The sequence below is a fragment of the Macaca mulatta genome, chromosome 14 (genome assembly GCF_049350105.2).
Source record: "Macaca mulatta isolate MMU2019108-1 chromosome 14, T2T-MMU8v2.0, whole genome shotgun sequence".
NCBI lineage: Eukaryota > Metazoa > Chordata > Mammalia > Primates > Cercopithecidae > Macaca > Macaca mulatta.
Window position 1 is genome coordinate 74,409,660 of NC_133419.1, and position 15,799 is coordinate 74,425,458.

Below are 15,799 nucleotides of genomic sequence, written 5' to 3' on the forward strand. Positions count from 1 at the left end.
AGAAGTGATCCTTTGTGTCTACCGTCAGTCTCTATCTACCCAAAGAATAACCAGTATCCTGATTTTTTTTTTTTTTTTTTTGAGACGGAGTCTCACGCTGTTGCCCAGGCTGGAGTGCAGTGGCGCGATCTCGGCTCACTGCAAGCTCCGCCTCCCAGGTTCCCGCCATTCTCCTGCCTCAGCCTCCTGAGTAGCTGGGACTACAGGCGCCCGCCACCGCGCCCGGCTAATTTTTTGTATTTTTAGTAGAGACGGGGTTTCACTGTGGTCTCGATCTCCTGACCTTGTGATCTGCCCGCCTCGGCCTCCCAAAGTGCTGGGATTACAGGCTTGAGCCACCGCGCCCGGCCAAGTATCCTGATTTTTAACACCAAATATTTGTTTTACCTGTTCTTAAACATTATTTAAATGGAATGATACTGTATGTACTATTTTGTGTCTTTCACTCAACGCTGTGTGAGATTCATCCAAGTTATATAAAATTGTAGTTCTTTAATTTTCATTCAAAAATAGGCAGAGGCCTTAAATAGACATTTCTCCAAAGAAGATATACAGATGGCCAATAACCACATGAAAAGAGCCATAGCATCACTAATCATTAATCAAAACCACAATGAGAGGCCCACCTTACATCCATTAGGATGGCTACTATCAAAAACCCAGAAAATAAGTGTTGAAGAGGTTGTGGAGAAACTGAAACCCTTATACACTGCAGCTGGGAATGAGAATGGTCCAGCTGCTATGGAAAACAGTATGATGGTTCCTCAAAAAATTAAATACAGAATTACCAATACCAAATGATTCCACAATTCCACTTTGCACTTTGAATATACACCTAAAAAAATGGAAAGGAGTTTTTGTTTGTTTGTTTGTTTTATTTTGTTTTTTGAGATGGAGTCTTGCTCTGTCGCCCAGGCTGGAGTGCAGTGGTGCGATCTGAGCTCACTGCAACCTCTGCCTCCTGGGTTCAAGCGATTCTCCTTCCTGAGTACCCCCTAGTAAATCTCTAAGTCTGCAACCCAGCCATACTGACAGCTGGCAATCCCTTGGATGCACCTTGAATGTTTTTATCTTGTTTCTGGGCCTTTACATGAACCATTTCCTTTGCCTAGAATAACTTTCGCTTAACTTTCTTTACCTGGATAACACCTATTTGACCTTTAGGTGTCTTCCTCCAAGAAGCTTCTTGGCCCCCCAGCCAGGTCAGATGTCCCTTATCTGTGTACCTGCTCTTGGGTGCTTTGTACACACCTCTATTTGTAGCTTTGATCACCCAGTATGGTGACTGATGGTTTGCGGTTTGTCTTTCCTGCCCCACCGTCCTCCACCCCAGTGAGCTCCCTGAGGACAGGACTGGTCTTGTTCACCCCAGCACCTAATATAACATATGGCTCACAATGTATGTACAATGAATATTTTCACTCTGTAGCACTCTGTGCTTTTCAAAGTGCCCTGAAACAAACTCATCTATGGAGCTATCATAATATTTCCTTAACATTCATTCCTCCTGAATAAAATATTCTTTTAAAAAATACTACCATTACTTAGAACATTTATGTGAATTATCCATCATGTCACAGATGGGACTGAGTTGGGACTCTATCTCATTTTCATCTGATATATTAGAAGAGTTTGAGAAAAACCAGATTCCTTTTGAATCACTTGACTGGAGGTGGTGTCTCTAGGAGTGTGGTGGGGAAATGGGTGCACGGAACTCAGAAGCGGGCCTCAGCTGGTGATCTGACCTTCTCATGAATTCACGTCCCTGCTTTCCTGGAAGCATGAATTGAAGCCAGCATTGAAAAGGTGTTCACACTGTAGCCTGGGAGAAACTGTCTCTCAGTCCTTGGAATCACAGAATGAAAGAACTTCAGGTCATCTGGTTGAATCTCTGCCTTTAAGATGTGGGGAAAGAGACTGGGAGCAGTGGCTCACGCCTGTAATCCCAGCACTTTGGGAGGCTGAGGTGGGCGGATCGTCTGATGTCAGGAGTTTAAGACCAGCCTGGTCAACACAGTGAAAACCCCATCTCTACTAAAAATACAAAAACCAGCCAGGGTGTTGTGGCACGCACCTGTAGTCCCAGCTACTCGGGAGTCTGAGGCAGGAGAATCACTTGAACCTGGGAGGTGGATGTTGCTGCAAGCCAATATTGTGCTAACCTGGGCACAGAGCAAGACTTTGACTCCAAAAAAAAAAAAAAAAAATGGAGAAAGAGATCTAGTATTTTGGCCTAGAAACCTCACAAGACTCACCAATCTCGTTTTTCTTTCTCCAAAAGGCTGGACTTGGCAGTTAGTAGGCTCCTGATCCCACACAAAATATCTCTTAGAATATTTTATCCTCCCTTTCTCAGAATCATCACCTGAATAGTATCCTCTGCGTAGGTGGTGTGTTAATATTGCCATATAGAAATTCATGGAAGACATAGTTCCCGGCCCTAGAAACTTACAAACTGAGACCAGGAGTTTGAGAGTGATCTGCACACGTCAGTCAAGTCAAAAGAAAGAGAAACTCTTTTTTGTTTTGTTTTGTTTTTTGAGATGGGGTCTCACTCTGTCACCTAGGCTGGGGTGCAGTGGTGTGATCTCGGGTCACTGCAACCTCCATCTCCTGGGCTCAAGTGATCCTCCCACTTGAGCCTTCCAAGTAGCTGGAACCACGGGCGTGTGCCACCACGCCTGGCTAAAAAGGGAAACTTTTAATTTAATTCAATTCAATTTAATTTTTTTTTGAGACAGAGTTTCGCCCAGGCTGGAGTGCAGTGGTGCGGTCTTGGCTCACTGCAACCTCCGCCTCCCAGGTTCAAGCGATTCTCCTGCCTCAGACTCCCGAGTAGCTTGGATTACAGGTACCTGCCACCATGCCTGGCTAATTTTCTTTTTTTTTTTAAATTTTTTAAATTTTTAGTAGAGACGGGGTTTCACCATGCTGGCCAGGCTGGTCTCGAACTCCTGACCTCAAGTGATCCGCTTGCCTCGGCCTCCCAAAGGCATGAGCCACTGCACCAACCAGAAAGTTTTTAAAATATGGGTTTTATTTGAAAACCAAGCCAGACATTAAATCAAAATAATTTTTTTTTGCTTTTGTATGAACTCTCCCGTTTTTATACATAGATGATCTGAAGTTATAATTTAAATTTAGGAAAGTGCTGAGGATGAATAGATATTGGCTTTTTCCCAGAGTGTGGAGGGGTAGGAGCAGGGAAACAGGGAAATGACACTACCGAGCGCCTTCTGTATGCCAACGATTTTTTGTTTGTTTTGTTTCAGAGAAGTGAGTCTTGCTCTGTTGCCAAGACTGGAGTGCAGTCGTTATTCACAGGTGCAATCATGGCTCATTGCAGCCTTGAACTCCTGGGCTCAAGCAATCCTCTCACCTAAGCCTCCCAGGTAGCAGGTGCACACCACATGTCTGCTTTCCAAGGAGGTTTAGATCAACCCTCACAACAAGCCTGTGAAGCAGGGATTGTTATTCCCACTTTTCTGGTAGCACACCAAGGTGCAAGGATTCCCTGTGGATACGTGGTTAGTATGGTAGAATGGCGTGAGGTTTGAACCCAGTCCTGACAATCATCAGAGCTACACAAGGCTGCCAAGAAGTAGAAAAAGACAGTGGCATTTTGGGTCCCCATTATCAATTCGAAAGATGTACAGTCTTAAGCTTGGAAGTCGGTCGTCTGGTTCAACCCTGCCTTTTGCAGAAGCAGGAACTGGAGCCCTAAAAAAATAAAGCAACTTGCCTGCAATTAAATAGGGTGAGAGGGGGCAGATGAAGCGTAGGCATGTGGGGCTGGATCTGGCTGCGCGCTGACACATAGAAAGCCTGAAATATAAGTGAGAAAGGAAAATTCCAAGAAAGAAAAGGCAGAGAAGTGGCTGTTCTTACTCCCACACCTAAGGTGTGAATTCTTTTATTGAGTCATAATAATTTCCCAAGAATTCCGAGTCTTGCTACTTTAGGTTCTTGCCCAGGAATCCACCTCTTTTCCCCCAAGCCCAACAACCCTTTGAGGTGCTCACGATTGAGCGCATGGTGGCGGGGGAAGGGGCTGCATGGGGGCGGGGATCCTATGGCTTCACATCATCCACTGTCACCTCTGGTCCCCAAGTCTCTGGATCCTTTGGTCTCACCTCTAGACAACCGTATCTTTCAAACCTTCTTCCCTGGCAACTCCTCTCTGTCCCGACAAAATCTCTCCCAAGACATTGTCCTTGTAGTTAGATTCACACAGAGCTTTTGCTTTCATAAGGTGTGTACATGCCCAGCTTCTCACTTGCGTGTGACAGCACCCCGGTGAGGTGGACAGGGAAGGGATGGCTCTCTCCATTTTGTAGGAAAGGGGAGGCTGCCCTCTTGATTCTTCAGTGTCATTAGGAATATTTACGAGTCCCAGCCTCACACTGGCCCAGCAGGGCTTCTTTGGCACAGGCTCTAGTTTTTTCTCTTGTTCCTTGGGTTTCCTAGAATCCCAAAGGACTCTCTGTCGCAGCTACATTACGAATAGGCTGATGATGCATGTGTGACGGTGCAGCGGCAGTCGCCAGCTCTGTGTTGCTGGGTGGCGTCCCTCCGGGCTCTGTGGCTGATCTCCCACTCTATCGTGGGCCCCTCCTGTCCCGTGCTTGCCATCCTTCCTGCTTATCATTCATTATCTATCTTCCTGCTTACCATTCATTATCGTAAATCTAACCAGATTTCACGGGGATACACATCTCCAACCCTCCATTTTGTCCAAACGGATCTATCTTGGTTTTTTTTCTCTTGCCTAAATATTAGGCATGCCTAATGGGTTTCAAAAATTAATATAATTTATTTTCCATCTTGTCAGTGCAAAACAAAGGTGTTCTCAAGGCATGGCACTGAAGACCAGAATCCTTCCTCCTCTTCTACTTCTGTTTCTTGAATCAGCAACAAGTAAACAACAGCTCTGTAAACATGTGTGGGTCTGTGTCCATGTGTGCGTGGATCCACCGTTTTCTTCCATTCTTAACTGGTTTGGGACATGTTAGCTACCAGTGGCCTTCTTGTCGTGTTCAAAACGGAGATTCCCGTAACATCTGGACTTTCATCAGGGCCCGTTTCAGCTGCTCATAGGTTACGAACATCACCACGTTCCAGGATCCCAAACGCAAAAAGGAGGGTGTAAATCTGATGAGAAAAACAACCAACACATCAGGTGGAGTGCTAGGAGACCACAACAGATGCGTGTGCTCTCGCGGGACACAGCGGTAGTGCCAAAGGATCTAGACTTCTGTTCATCACAAGTATTTTCTGAAATCCTTTCAGTCTCTCTCCATCGCTCTTTTTTTTTTTTTTTTTTCCTGCTAAGGGGATTTAGGCAGAAGTCGGAGTAAGGGAAAAAAAAACCTGACGTTTTGAGACAGGTTACTGTGTTAGGCAGCGAATTCTCACAGTTCTTTTTTTTTTTTTTTTTTTTTTTTGAGTCAGAGTATCACTCTTGTTGCCCAGGCTGGAGTGCAATGGCACTATCTTGGCTCACCGCAACCTCCGCCTCCCAAGTTCAAGTGATTCTCCTACCTCAGCCTCCCGAGTAGCTGGGATTACAGGCATGCACCACTACCCCCGGCTAATTTTTGTATTTTTAGTAGAGACAGAGTTTCTCCATGTTGGTCAGGCTAGTCTCGAACTCCTGATCTCAGGTGATCCACCTGACTCAGCCTCCCAAAGTGCTGGGATTATAGGCATGAGCCACTGCACCGGGCCCCTCACAGTTCTATAAGGCAGCCATGTTTTCACAAACCGAGGCCCAGGGAGGTTAAGAGCTCAACCAAAGACCTGTGGCTAGTAAGTGTCAGAGGTGTGGTTCTGACTCCACCCTGCTGCTGGGTGTTTCTGGGTTCAGTTACACCCCGGGGGGCCAGCCCTAACGTGGCCGCCTGCCAGGACATGGAGCAGCTTGGGCTTTGCAGCTACCTATAGTAGCTCTTGTTCACTTGTTGAGTCCATGATAACACCAGGCACCAGAAAACTCTCTGTCGAAGGCATCAGCAGTGGGAGGTGAAAGGGCCAAGCTAACAGCTTACCAGTAGGATAAACAATATTGTTGGGTGTGGTGTCTGACGGTCTGGGTTTGAGCCATGGCTCCACCATTTTAACTTGTGGTCTTGGATAAGTTACTTAACTTTTCTGACACTCAGTCTTTTCCTTAGTTAACGTGGACAATACTACCCAGTTCAAGGGGCTGTTGGGATAACGTGTGTAAAGTGCTCAGCACGAGGCCTAATATAGAGTGACTTAGCTGTCGTGATCATCGTCACCAACCTGCATTATCAAGTGCTCACTCTGTGCGAGGGACTGTGGGAGATACAAGACGTCTGAGCCACTTTGGCTTTCGGGAACTTGCCCTTTGCAAGAGGAATAACTTAAGCTTACCAATACTGTAATACAAGGCAGGAGGTGATAAATACCATAAAAATGGTATCAAATGGCATTGCAGAAGTTCCCAGGGAGGAGGGAAAATTTACACCTGAGAGTGTTAGGGAGGAGGTGGCATTTGAACTGGTCTTGAAGGAGGCTAAAATTGACAGCCTGTAGATGATGAGGCATTCCATGCAGAGGGAGCAGTAAGTGCAAGAAAATGTGGAGTATGTGGAGACAGTGAGGAAAGCACCGGCTGTGGTCAGCGTGGTGCTCAATGGCCATGGCAGGAGGTCCGGGAGGTCTCAGGATTGTTAACTTCCTTTGGAGACAGGCAGTACTTTTACCTGTTCCTAGAACGCTTCCTCAGTCAGGCTTCCCTAACTCTCCCCATCAGGTATGGTTCACTTTTTTTCTTTTACTTGCATGGTTTTTTAAACTTCTCCTTTGTGGCATTTACATCTGTACTCTTCACCGCTACATCCCAGGTTGACCCATGGTAGCCACATTAGAAAAGAAAGAAGCCCCCGTTCTCTGGGAGGGAGCACAGGAGGCAGGAGGAGGCTCACCCCTTGTAGAAGGCTGTGGGGCCCTCCTGGGCCACCATCTTTATCATACAGTCGAGGGGGCTGAGGTACTGGCCTGGAGGTGAGTTCATATACCGGGTCTTCACCACATCCACCGGGGAGGCCACCACTGTGGCACAGAAGCCGGCTCCAAAGGCAGAGGCAAAGTGGCAGGGGAAGTTGTCTGCATAGGAAGGATGAGCAAATATCAAGGAGTGCGTTTGTGTTCTGTCCATATGTATGCACTGTTTGTCCCCACCTCAACCATGAACTCCCTGAGCATATTTTCCGTATCTGACAGTATTTTCCGTATCTCTCACAGTGCCCTGGGCTAAGCTCTTGGTAAGTACTGGCAAACTAGGCCTGGGCTGACCCAGAGGTGGGAGGTCATGCAGGCTGTTTGAGGAAACTGAAGTCAGAGAAGGTGAGAGATCCTTGCTTAAAGCTACATAGTGAGATGTGGTGCTGGGACTGGAACCCAAGTCTCCAGCCTCCCAGTCTAGGGTTCTTTCCTGCTTGTCACCACAATGTACCAGGCACTCTTTACTAGGCACTGCTTCTCTCTCTGCTCCTTCTAAAGCCCAGTTGCCTCTGGGTTCCCTCCCTGCTGGGGGAGGGCTGCCTGCCTGGAGCCCAGGGCCTCACCAGTGAGCAGGTGATAGTCCAGCAGCTTCTCCTTGAGGATGTCGTAGGTCACCACCTCAGCACAGTTGACGATGGCATTCCTCATGATGTTGGGCAAAGTTCCTGTTAGGAAGGCAGTGGGGACGGATGAATGGGAAATGGGAGAAATGGATGCCCTGGCTGCAAGGTCACAGGCCCCAGTTTTGGGGCTATCAGGCCCCATTCCAGTGGTCGCAGCCAGAGGATCCCACCCCAGCTGCGCGGATTCCACATTTTCCTCTCTAGAGTTAACAACTCTCAGATTATCCATATCTTCCTCAGAGACAGAGAACAGAGAGGCCCACTGGTGTTCACTTGGCCTCATTTTGGAGGGTAATCTGCAACAGCTGTCAAAATTAACATATGCCTCCCCGAGACCCAGCTGCAGCCAGAAAAGAAAGTCATTCAGCGAGAGGCTGAGCTCTTGGAACAGTGACAGAATGTGGTGCCAGCAGGGCCCACCCCTGGTTTCACAGGTAAGGGGACAAGCTCTGAAGGGTGCCCAACAAGTGACTGAAGAGCCCCCACTTAAGAGGTGTCCTGCCCTTAAACTTCACTGGGTCAGTTTCTTCTGCAAACATTTCTGCAACCTCTGGTTCACACGTGGAGAGAGTCCTGCATTCATCACAGTGGCCGCCATGTGGACACATAGGGAACCCTCCAGCTTTGCTCCCAAGGGAGCGCTTCCTCATTGCATCTCCCTGCGCCCACTCTTCACAGCTGTGCGTTTCTGATGCTCCTCTTCTTCCTCTGGGCCCTGCTTGAGGGCCCCTCCCCTTCCGTCTCCACACACCTAGAGCCTGTTCAGTCTTCCAGGCCCAGCCTAGGTGTCACCTTCTCTGCAGAGCCCGCCTCTGGAGCTCCACCTCTGGGGCAACCCCTACCACATCCTGCCCGTGGTGTAGCTGCATCTTGACTTATCTCCTCCGCTGTCCTCACGCCCTGGGTGTGTGAAGGTGTCTTAAATTCATTTGTCTCCCTCACAGCAGCCTGCACATGGCAAAGGGCTGGTAAAATGAACTGAGTTTGAGGGGCTGTGGCAGGCCAGCGAAGTATCTTTGGTTGTGATGTTCTTTCAGAATCACTGGAACATGCCATGCTGGGAGCCCCTCCTTGCTGGGGTCCCTGCCCCAGCCTGAGGGGAGGGAAAGCTCTGCCTAAGGCCGCTTGTGCCCAGAGTCCAGACCTACCTTTCCACAGGCCCCTGACTCCTTCCTCCCTGGCGATGGTTCTGTAGGCATCCATAGTCCCGCTGTATTTTCTGTCGCTCCCAGACGACCCGAGGTGTATGCTGGCCTGAAATCGGACCTTCACCACATCTGTGGGCTGGGCACAGGTCACTGCCATGGCTCCCGTGGTGCAGCCGGCCAAAATCCGGGTAGTGAGGCTGGAGCCTGGAAGGGACAGAAAGAGTGGGTCAGTACCCCCTACTAAGCAGCTCTCTGGGACATGCTGTTCTCTGCGGGACTGCCCCTGCAGCTTCCTTGATGTCCGCTCAGAGCCTCCTCATGAGCATTCGGTACCATCTTCCCCCCCACCCCTGGCTCTGCCTCTGAGTCTAGACTTCCCTGGTCTCTTGACCCACAGACGTTCGGCCACCCCTTTGGTGCTCAGGGACCTGGTCACTCACTGTCTGCGCCTTGGGGGGTGTAGACCTGCTTGACAGAGTCGTAGAGGCCGATGCGGATGGAGGCGAAGCTCATCTGGCGCTGCAGGCCGGCCACCAGCCCATTGTAGGGGCTGCAGAGACCCTCGGTCCGCACCATGGTCAGGATGGTGCCCAGCACGCCACGGTACTGCACAAGCCGGGCCGTCTGGGCCACCGGGTTCTCCCCCTGGATCTGAGGGACAATAGCGGGGGGCGAGGACTCAGATGGGAGGGCAAGAAGGGGCTGGGTGCACAGGAACCCTGCTGGGGCTGGGCCTGCCTGGGCTGGGCCTGAGAACAACCGTGCTGGTCACAGCCTTCACATCACAGTAGAAATCACTGGTGTCTGGGCAGGATTTTACCATTCACAAAGCAGTGTTATACACACGGCTTGATGTTTGGTACTCAGAGTAAATCAGAGGGACAGATTGTCTTTCCATTTTATAAGTGCTTTGTGGCTTGCCCAAGATCACACAGTTAATCCCTTACTTTTACCGCACACTGTGCGCTTTACGAAGTAGGGCCTAGCCCATAAAGGGCCCTGTCGCATTATGCAAAGAATTTAGATTTTTTTGTCTTGGTGGATGGTGATGAGAGGAGGCAAGGAAGGGTCCTAAGCAGTGGAGTGAGAGTCTTCGTCAGGGTTCTGAGTGAGGAAGGGCATGTGGGCACACGTCATGGGGGCTATGGGGGAGAACTAGCCCCTCCTTCCATGTGATCAATGACCCTTGGCCAAAGGGCACCTACCTGCAGGCGGACTTTGGCTGTGTCCAGTGGAAAGGTAAGGAGGTCAGCAAAACAGGCTGCTGTGCCTGCCCCCAGGAACTTCACAGCCATGGTGGGAGGCACGTCTGAAGGCTTCAGTCCAACCATGGTCCTGGAAGGCTCTGCCCAGTCTCTTTAGGGCCGAGAGGAGGTCCAAGGAGAGAGGCTGCTCCACAGCCCTGGGCTTCAGTGCAGCGGTGAGGCTGCAGGAGACAGGCCAGAGGAGGCTGACGGAGTGATGTCTGGCCTGGCCCCCAGGTGCTCCTCAGCATCCAGGAGGGGCTTTAGAAAGGGAGAAGCCTGGGTGGTGCCATACTTAAGCTGCGTGAATTTGGCCTATAAAAACAGGTCACGTTCCCATCCCTCGGATTTTGCAATCCTCCTCTTGACTCTCTCCCTCCCCTCCTTACCATGGGTAGGCAGAGCTGACAGTGGTATCTGCACTGTATACATGAGGAAACCGAGGCTCAGGCACCTGTTCTCCCCAATATCAAACTGCTTCCTTTTTTTTTTTTTGAGACAGGTTCTCGCTTTGTTACCTGGGCTGGAGTGCAGTGGTACAATCCAGGCTCACTGCAGCTTTTACCTCTTGGTCTCAAGTGATCCTCCCACCTTCAGCCTCCTGAGTAGCTGGGACTATAGGCGTGCATCACCATACTCAGCTAATTTTTTATTTTTTGTAGAGATGGCGGTCTCTCTATGTTGCCTATTCTGGTCTCGAACTCCTGGCCTCAGCCTGATCACTTGACAAGAGGGGCAGTTCTTAGCCACTCATGGGAAATGGAATGGATGGGCGTAGACTCAGGTCAAAAGCCCATCTTGGGGTCAGGGCTCTAGAACTTTCAGTAGTCAAGCTCGGGGAGGAGGGGAAGCCACAGTGGAGGGCACATATAGGAGCTGCCCTGAGGCCAGCACTCCCCAATCTTCTTCCCAATTCACTCCAGCCTCCCCTACACCCCTAGCAGCCGGCAGCCTTTTGCCACTGGCCAGTGGAGGAAGAAGTCAAAAGTGGAATCCTCATTTCTGTAGCTCTGCTGGGGCTCCTGAGGGATGGGATGTTCTAGTCTGCATGGTCCATTAATGTTTGCTGGTTGCTTCTTGCACTGGATACCGTGCTGAGGGCTTTACAGACACTGACTGAGTCGATCCTTTATAAGGCTACAAGTAGTTGCTATTATTATTCCCATTTCATAAACCAGGGACCTGAGGCTTCCAGGGCTTTAGCTAGTCATACAGCTGAAGTGCTGGCACTAAGATTGGTGTCCATGCTTGTCTGACATCTGAAGCTGTGCCTGTTTCACTGCCCAGAGAGTCTCAGACTTCAGGGAGAGCCGAAGATCCCTTGAGCTGCTTGTTTACAGAGTAGATTCTCAGCCCTCAGCCCCAGAGATCCTGATTTAGGTCTGGGGTGGGGCCTAGGAATCTGCATTAGGAAAACTCCCCATGGTAGCTCTGAAGCGGGGGAAGGGGACCCCATTTTGAGACATCCTACCCAATACCAGTTGCCTCCCCAACTCCAACCCACCCTCCCGGCAAAGCCTTCACAGCAGCCCACTGAAGAAGCCATCTAGGCGGAGAGACCATGGGCTCTGGAAAGCTCCCAGTAAATGACCTGGACCAGCCTCAGGTCAGAAGTGCCCCTGTCATCCCTACTCAGGAAGAGGCCCCAGGGTCTTCACGGAAAGAAAGGGACTTATGCTCTGGAGGAATCGCAGAGATTCTGGGGCAGGCAAAGAAGAAAGCCACTTCCTGTCTATGGGGATTGGCAAAATCCCACCAGAGGCAGCCAGCAAGGCAAATGGGGTATGAGTCTTGAGTGAGTGACACGGGTGTTGGGTTCAAGTCCCAGCCCTGCCACAGTACCCTCATCAGGGCTGCAGCTTCCTTTTTATAAGGTGGGGGCTGGACTGAGTATCAGGTCTGACATGCTACAGCTAGTGAGCCCTGACTGCTCGGGGCTGCTCGCTGAAAGCCTCCAATGAAAGGGAGAACAGGAGAAGGGAGAGGGACAGGGGAAGGGATGAGGGAGGAGAAAGGGGTCTTACCTGTGAGTCCTGCCAGGGCAGGGGCAGCACAGGGGCTCCCTATGGCTCCATCCCAGGGGGTGGCAGCAGGGATCGGATGGCCCCTCCTTGTCATTCACTGTTGTCTCTGCTGCTTCTGGCTTGGCACTGGTCTTATACACACGGGCTGACCTGAAACCTTATCCTAGAGAAGCTGGTTGACTGCCTGATCACTTGACAAGCGGCTGGCTGGTGAGGGCAGTGAGGTGAGAGGGGAGGTGAGTGAGTTCCACATCTGGTTCAGTCCTCTTACTTGGGGTGCTTTAATATAGCTCCTTTAAACTGTGGACGCTTTCTTGGTGACAGGGTGTATGGGGGGGTGGACCTGCTGCTACTTTTGAGTCCAAAGGTCAAGGCCTCCCACGATAGGCTGGGCACAGCTCTCCCAGGCCTCATAATAATAATGATAACTGTCATTTCTTCGTGCCCACTATGTGCTAAATATTTTACATACATTACTACTATTTTTCACAATCCTATGAGATAGGTACTATTAGAATTCTAATTTTTTTTACTTTTTTTTTTTTTTGGTAATTTAAAAATTTTTAGTAGATTCGAGGTCTCACTGTATTCCCCAGGCTGGTCTTGAACTCCTGAGCTCAAGTCATCCTCCTGCCTCAGCCTGGCAAAGTGTTGGGATTACAGGTGTGAGCCACTGCACCTGGCCTAATTTTGTTTTTTAATTACAGATTTATCGATATAGAATTCACATACTCTACAATTCATCTGTTTCAAGTGCACAATTCAAATGGTTTTTAGTATATTCTGAGTTGTGCAACCATCAACACAATCTATTTTAGAACATTTTCATCACCCTCCTGCCCTGGAAAAACTCCATACACATTAGTAGTCACTCCCCTTCCCCCACTCCCCAGCCTCAGGCAACCACGAATCAATCTACTTTCTGTCTCTATAAATTTGCCTGTTCTGAACACTTCCTAGAAATGGAATCATCCACTATGTGCTTGTTTGTGACTGGCTTCTTTTACTTAGTATAGTAATGCTTTCAAAGTTCATCCGTGTTGGAGCCTGCTTCAGTATTTCATTTCTTTTTAATGCTGGGGATCCTAAAATCTTACCACTTATTTTACTGCAGAGGAAATGGAATCTCAGGGAGGTCATGTAGCCAGCACGTGGCAGGGCCTGACTCCAGCCTGTAAACTCTAAGGCATTTTGAGCTTATCTACTGTGACCACCATTTTCTCTGACATGACACTTGGAAGCTTTAGCATGGACACTGCTGGAGCCAAGGGAGCTGGGGCGGGGTGGAAGGGTGCCCCACAGAAGCTACTGGAGGCTCCATCTTTGGGCACTTAGAGTAAGGGCTGGGCATAGCTGAATCGGGCCCCAGGTGATGGGGGAAGGGGAGAAGAGGAAGAGAAGGGAGGGGAGGAGTGAGAAGCAGAAGGGAGGGAAGGAGAGTGAGTTGATTGGGTAGGGCAGAGGAGGAGTAGGCGGAAGTCTTTTCTGGACTTGGGCACACAGCCAGGGTCACAGGGCAGGTGGTCAGAGGTACGGACGCTCAAGTGCAAAGCTTGGGCTGTACCTGTCCTCTTCCTTGGACCAGGCTCTGACCTTAATGTCAGCAGAATAAGCAGCTGCATTAGTGTTAAGAGGGAAGTGGCTGTCAGGGCTGCTGAGATTAGGAAGGCTTAGGAAGTAGGTTCTGAGCTCCATCTGTAATTGCTAGCCTGGAGGTGGTGGGATAAATTGCACGGAGTCTGTGGGGGAAGAATAGAGTAGAAGCCCAAACGAGGAGGCAGCAGGCTCTGGAGAAACCCAGGGGGAGGGAGGGCCAAGCTCTCTTTGGCTTGGGAGCTTGAGAGCAGGACCAGGTCTGCCTGCTTTGGCTCCATGTCCAGAGGCCAGCCCATGCTAGAAGTCCCAAGGCTGCCTGCTATGGGTTGGGAAGAGAGGCAGCCACTGGCTCGTTCTGGTGGTGGGAACACCTATCTCATGCCTTAATCCATGCCACATGCCTGGTCAAGTCATTTACCTCAGAGTTGGCACTGGGAAGATTCAGCTTCCAGGGCTAAGATATTGATAAATAACACACTGTTTTGAAGTGGAGATGGGAGGTCTCGACCCTCAGGGTCCCTTTGTGTCATCAGAGGCTGCTCTCAACCTGGAGTAGGAGCATGTCCTCCTAACCCCGATCAGGTTGTCTGTGGGAGCTAGAGTGGGATTTGGAGGAATATTCTTTACCTGGGGCTTTCCCCCTGAGGCCTGGTCTCTGACTGCTCCTCTTTAGGTTCCCTGAGCCCCAAAGGAAGTGGGGTCCTGGGCCTTGAATGCTCTGTGCTGGTGACTTGAGAGGGAGGCTGGCCTCCATGGTGCTGGGGAGGGGTGGGCTGGCAGGCTGGAACTTAGAAGCAGAGACAAATAGAAAGGGGAGGCCTTGTCACCAGGAAGGCGGCACCCACTCCTTCCTTGAGGTTCCCGCATCACTATGCACCCGCTGATGCCCGGGAGTGCTCGGCCTGCCCCAGTGGCTGTGTGCTTGCCTCACTACGGGTTTGCTCCGGAGCATCAGAGAGTGGGTGGGGCTGACATTTCCTAAGCTTTCACTGTGTGCCAAATGTAGGCGAAGCACTTTAAAAAATGTCATCTCATTTGATCTTCCTCACAACCCCATGAAGCTGGAGTGATTATCTCTGTTTTACACGAGGCCACAGAGGCTCAGACACAGCGAGACTGGTCTCTCTCTCCAGCTGCACGCCGCTCACAGGCTTTTCTGGCTCGCTCTCTATAGCTGTCCATAGTCTGGCCAATTCTCTGGGCTCACCCCAAGACCTGTCTCTTCTAGGAAGCCTTCCCTGACTGCTTCAGCCCACATGGTCTTTCTCCATGAAGTCCCTAAATTAAGAGCACTTATTGGCTGTACCTTGTTTTGATCACTGAAAGCAGTAGCCTTGCAATACCTCTGGGGATTTCTTGTGTGGTGAATCACTTCCTAACTACACAAACAGAGGCAAAACACTGAACTTACAGAAACTGTAGATATCATACTATCTAGAGTTAGCAAGTTGTTTTGAGGACTGAGTGAAGTGACATGTACCTGGGGGTGAAATCCTATTGCCCAGCCACGTCTTTTTTTTTTTTTGATACGGAGTCTTGAGTCTTGCTCTGTTGTCCAGGCTGGAGTGCAGTGGTGTGATCTCGGCTCACTGCAACCTCCACCTCCTGGGTTAAAGTGATTCTCCTGCCTCAGTCTCCTGAGTAGCTGGGACTACAAGCATGCACCATGCCCAGCTGATTTTTGTATTTTTTTTTTTTTTAGTAGAGACAGGGTTTTGCCAGGTTGGCCAGGCTGGTCTCAAACTCCTGACCTCGGGTGATCTGCCTGTTTCACCCTCCCAAAGTGTTTGGATTACAGGTGTGAGCCACTGCGCCCGTCCATGGCCCTTTTCTTGTCCTCCCCACAGGGCTTTGTCTGTGGCAGCTGCTCAAGAGTTTGTGGTCTGACAGCCTCAGCCAGAGTTACCCATCTCAGAGATAAGAGGGATTCTGAGGGTTCCATTTTACTAATGGATTTCAAGCATCAGCAAAGGAAATACTGGGTGTCACTGTCATCTGGACCAACCTGATTCTGGGGGAGCCAGAGTCTCATGGTGATTGATCCTGTGGGGGGTATGGTTGTTAATCTTCCTCTCTGGCAGTTAGGGCACACACGAATTCCTAGCATCCCCACTCCAGTGAAACACTTGTGCACA

General features: G+C 50.0%; 1 protein-coding gene and 1 long non-coding RNA gene across 3 annotated transcripts in view; one reads left to right on the top strand and one right to left on the bottom strand.

Moving 5' to 3' along the window:
- Positions 1–12,185, top strand: part of LOC144334372 (uncharacterized) — a 29,502-nt gene extending 17,317 nt beyond the window's left edge. Inside the window, exon 3 of the long non-coding RNA XR_013404132.1 lies at positions 10,579–12,185. This is a non-coding gene — a long non-coding RNA (uncharacterized LOC144334372). The remainder of the gene's footprint in view (positions 1–10,578) is intronic.
- UCP3 (uncoupling protein 3) lies at positions 3,880–12,387 on the bottom strand. Of its 2 annotated transcripts, none has more exons than XM_015115192.3 (7): positions 12,069–12,387; positions 10,006–10,226; positions 9,241–9,451; positions 8,801–9,004; positions 7,593–7,694; positions 6,951–7,131; positions 3,880–5,151 (listed from the first exon to the last, which is right to left on the bottom strand). In XM_015115192.3, the coding sequence occupies exons 2-7, from the start codon at positions 10,129–10,131 to the stop codon at positions 5,037–5,039; spliced, it is 939 nt and encodes a 312-aa protein (XP_014970678.1). In that variant the 5' UTR covers positions 10,132–10,226; positions 12,069–12,387; the 3' UTR covers positions 3,880–5,036. The 2 variants fall into 2 exon arrangements, with proteins under 2 accessions (XP_014970678.1, XP_077819907.1); XM_077963781.1 differs by having other exon boundaries at positions 10,006–10,305; positions 12,069–12,184.
- Between the last annotated feature and the right edge of the window lie 3,412 nt (positions 12,388–15,799).

Coding starts and splice junctions, on each gene's coding strand:
- UCP3 (XM_015115192.3), bottom strand. CDS start 10,131: ATGGTTGGACTGAAGCCTTCAGACGTGCCTCCCACCATGGCTGTGAAG. Junction 9,452..10,005: donor CAGCCAAAGTCCGCCTGCAG/GTAGGTGCCCTT, acceptor ATTGTCCCTCAG/ATCCAGGGGGAGAACCCGGT. Junction 9,005..9,240: donor CACCCCCCAAGGCGCAGACA/GTGAGTGACCAG, acceptor TGTCCCTTCCAG/GCTCCAGCCTCACTACCCGG.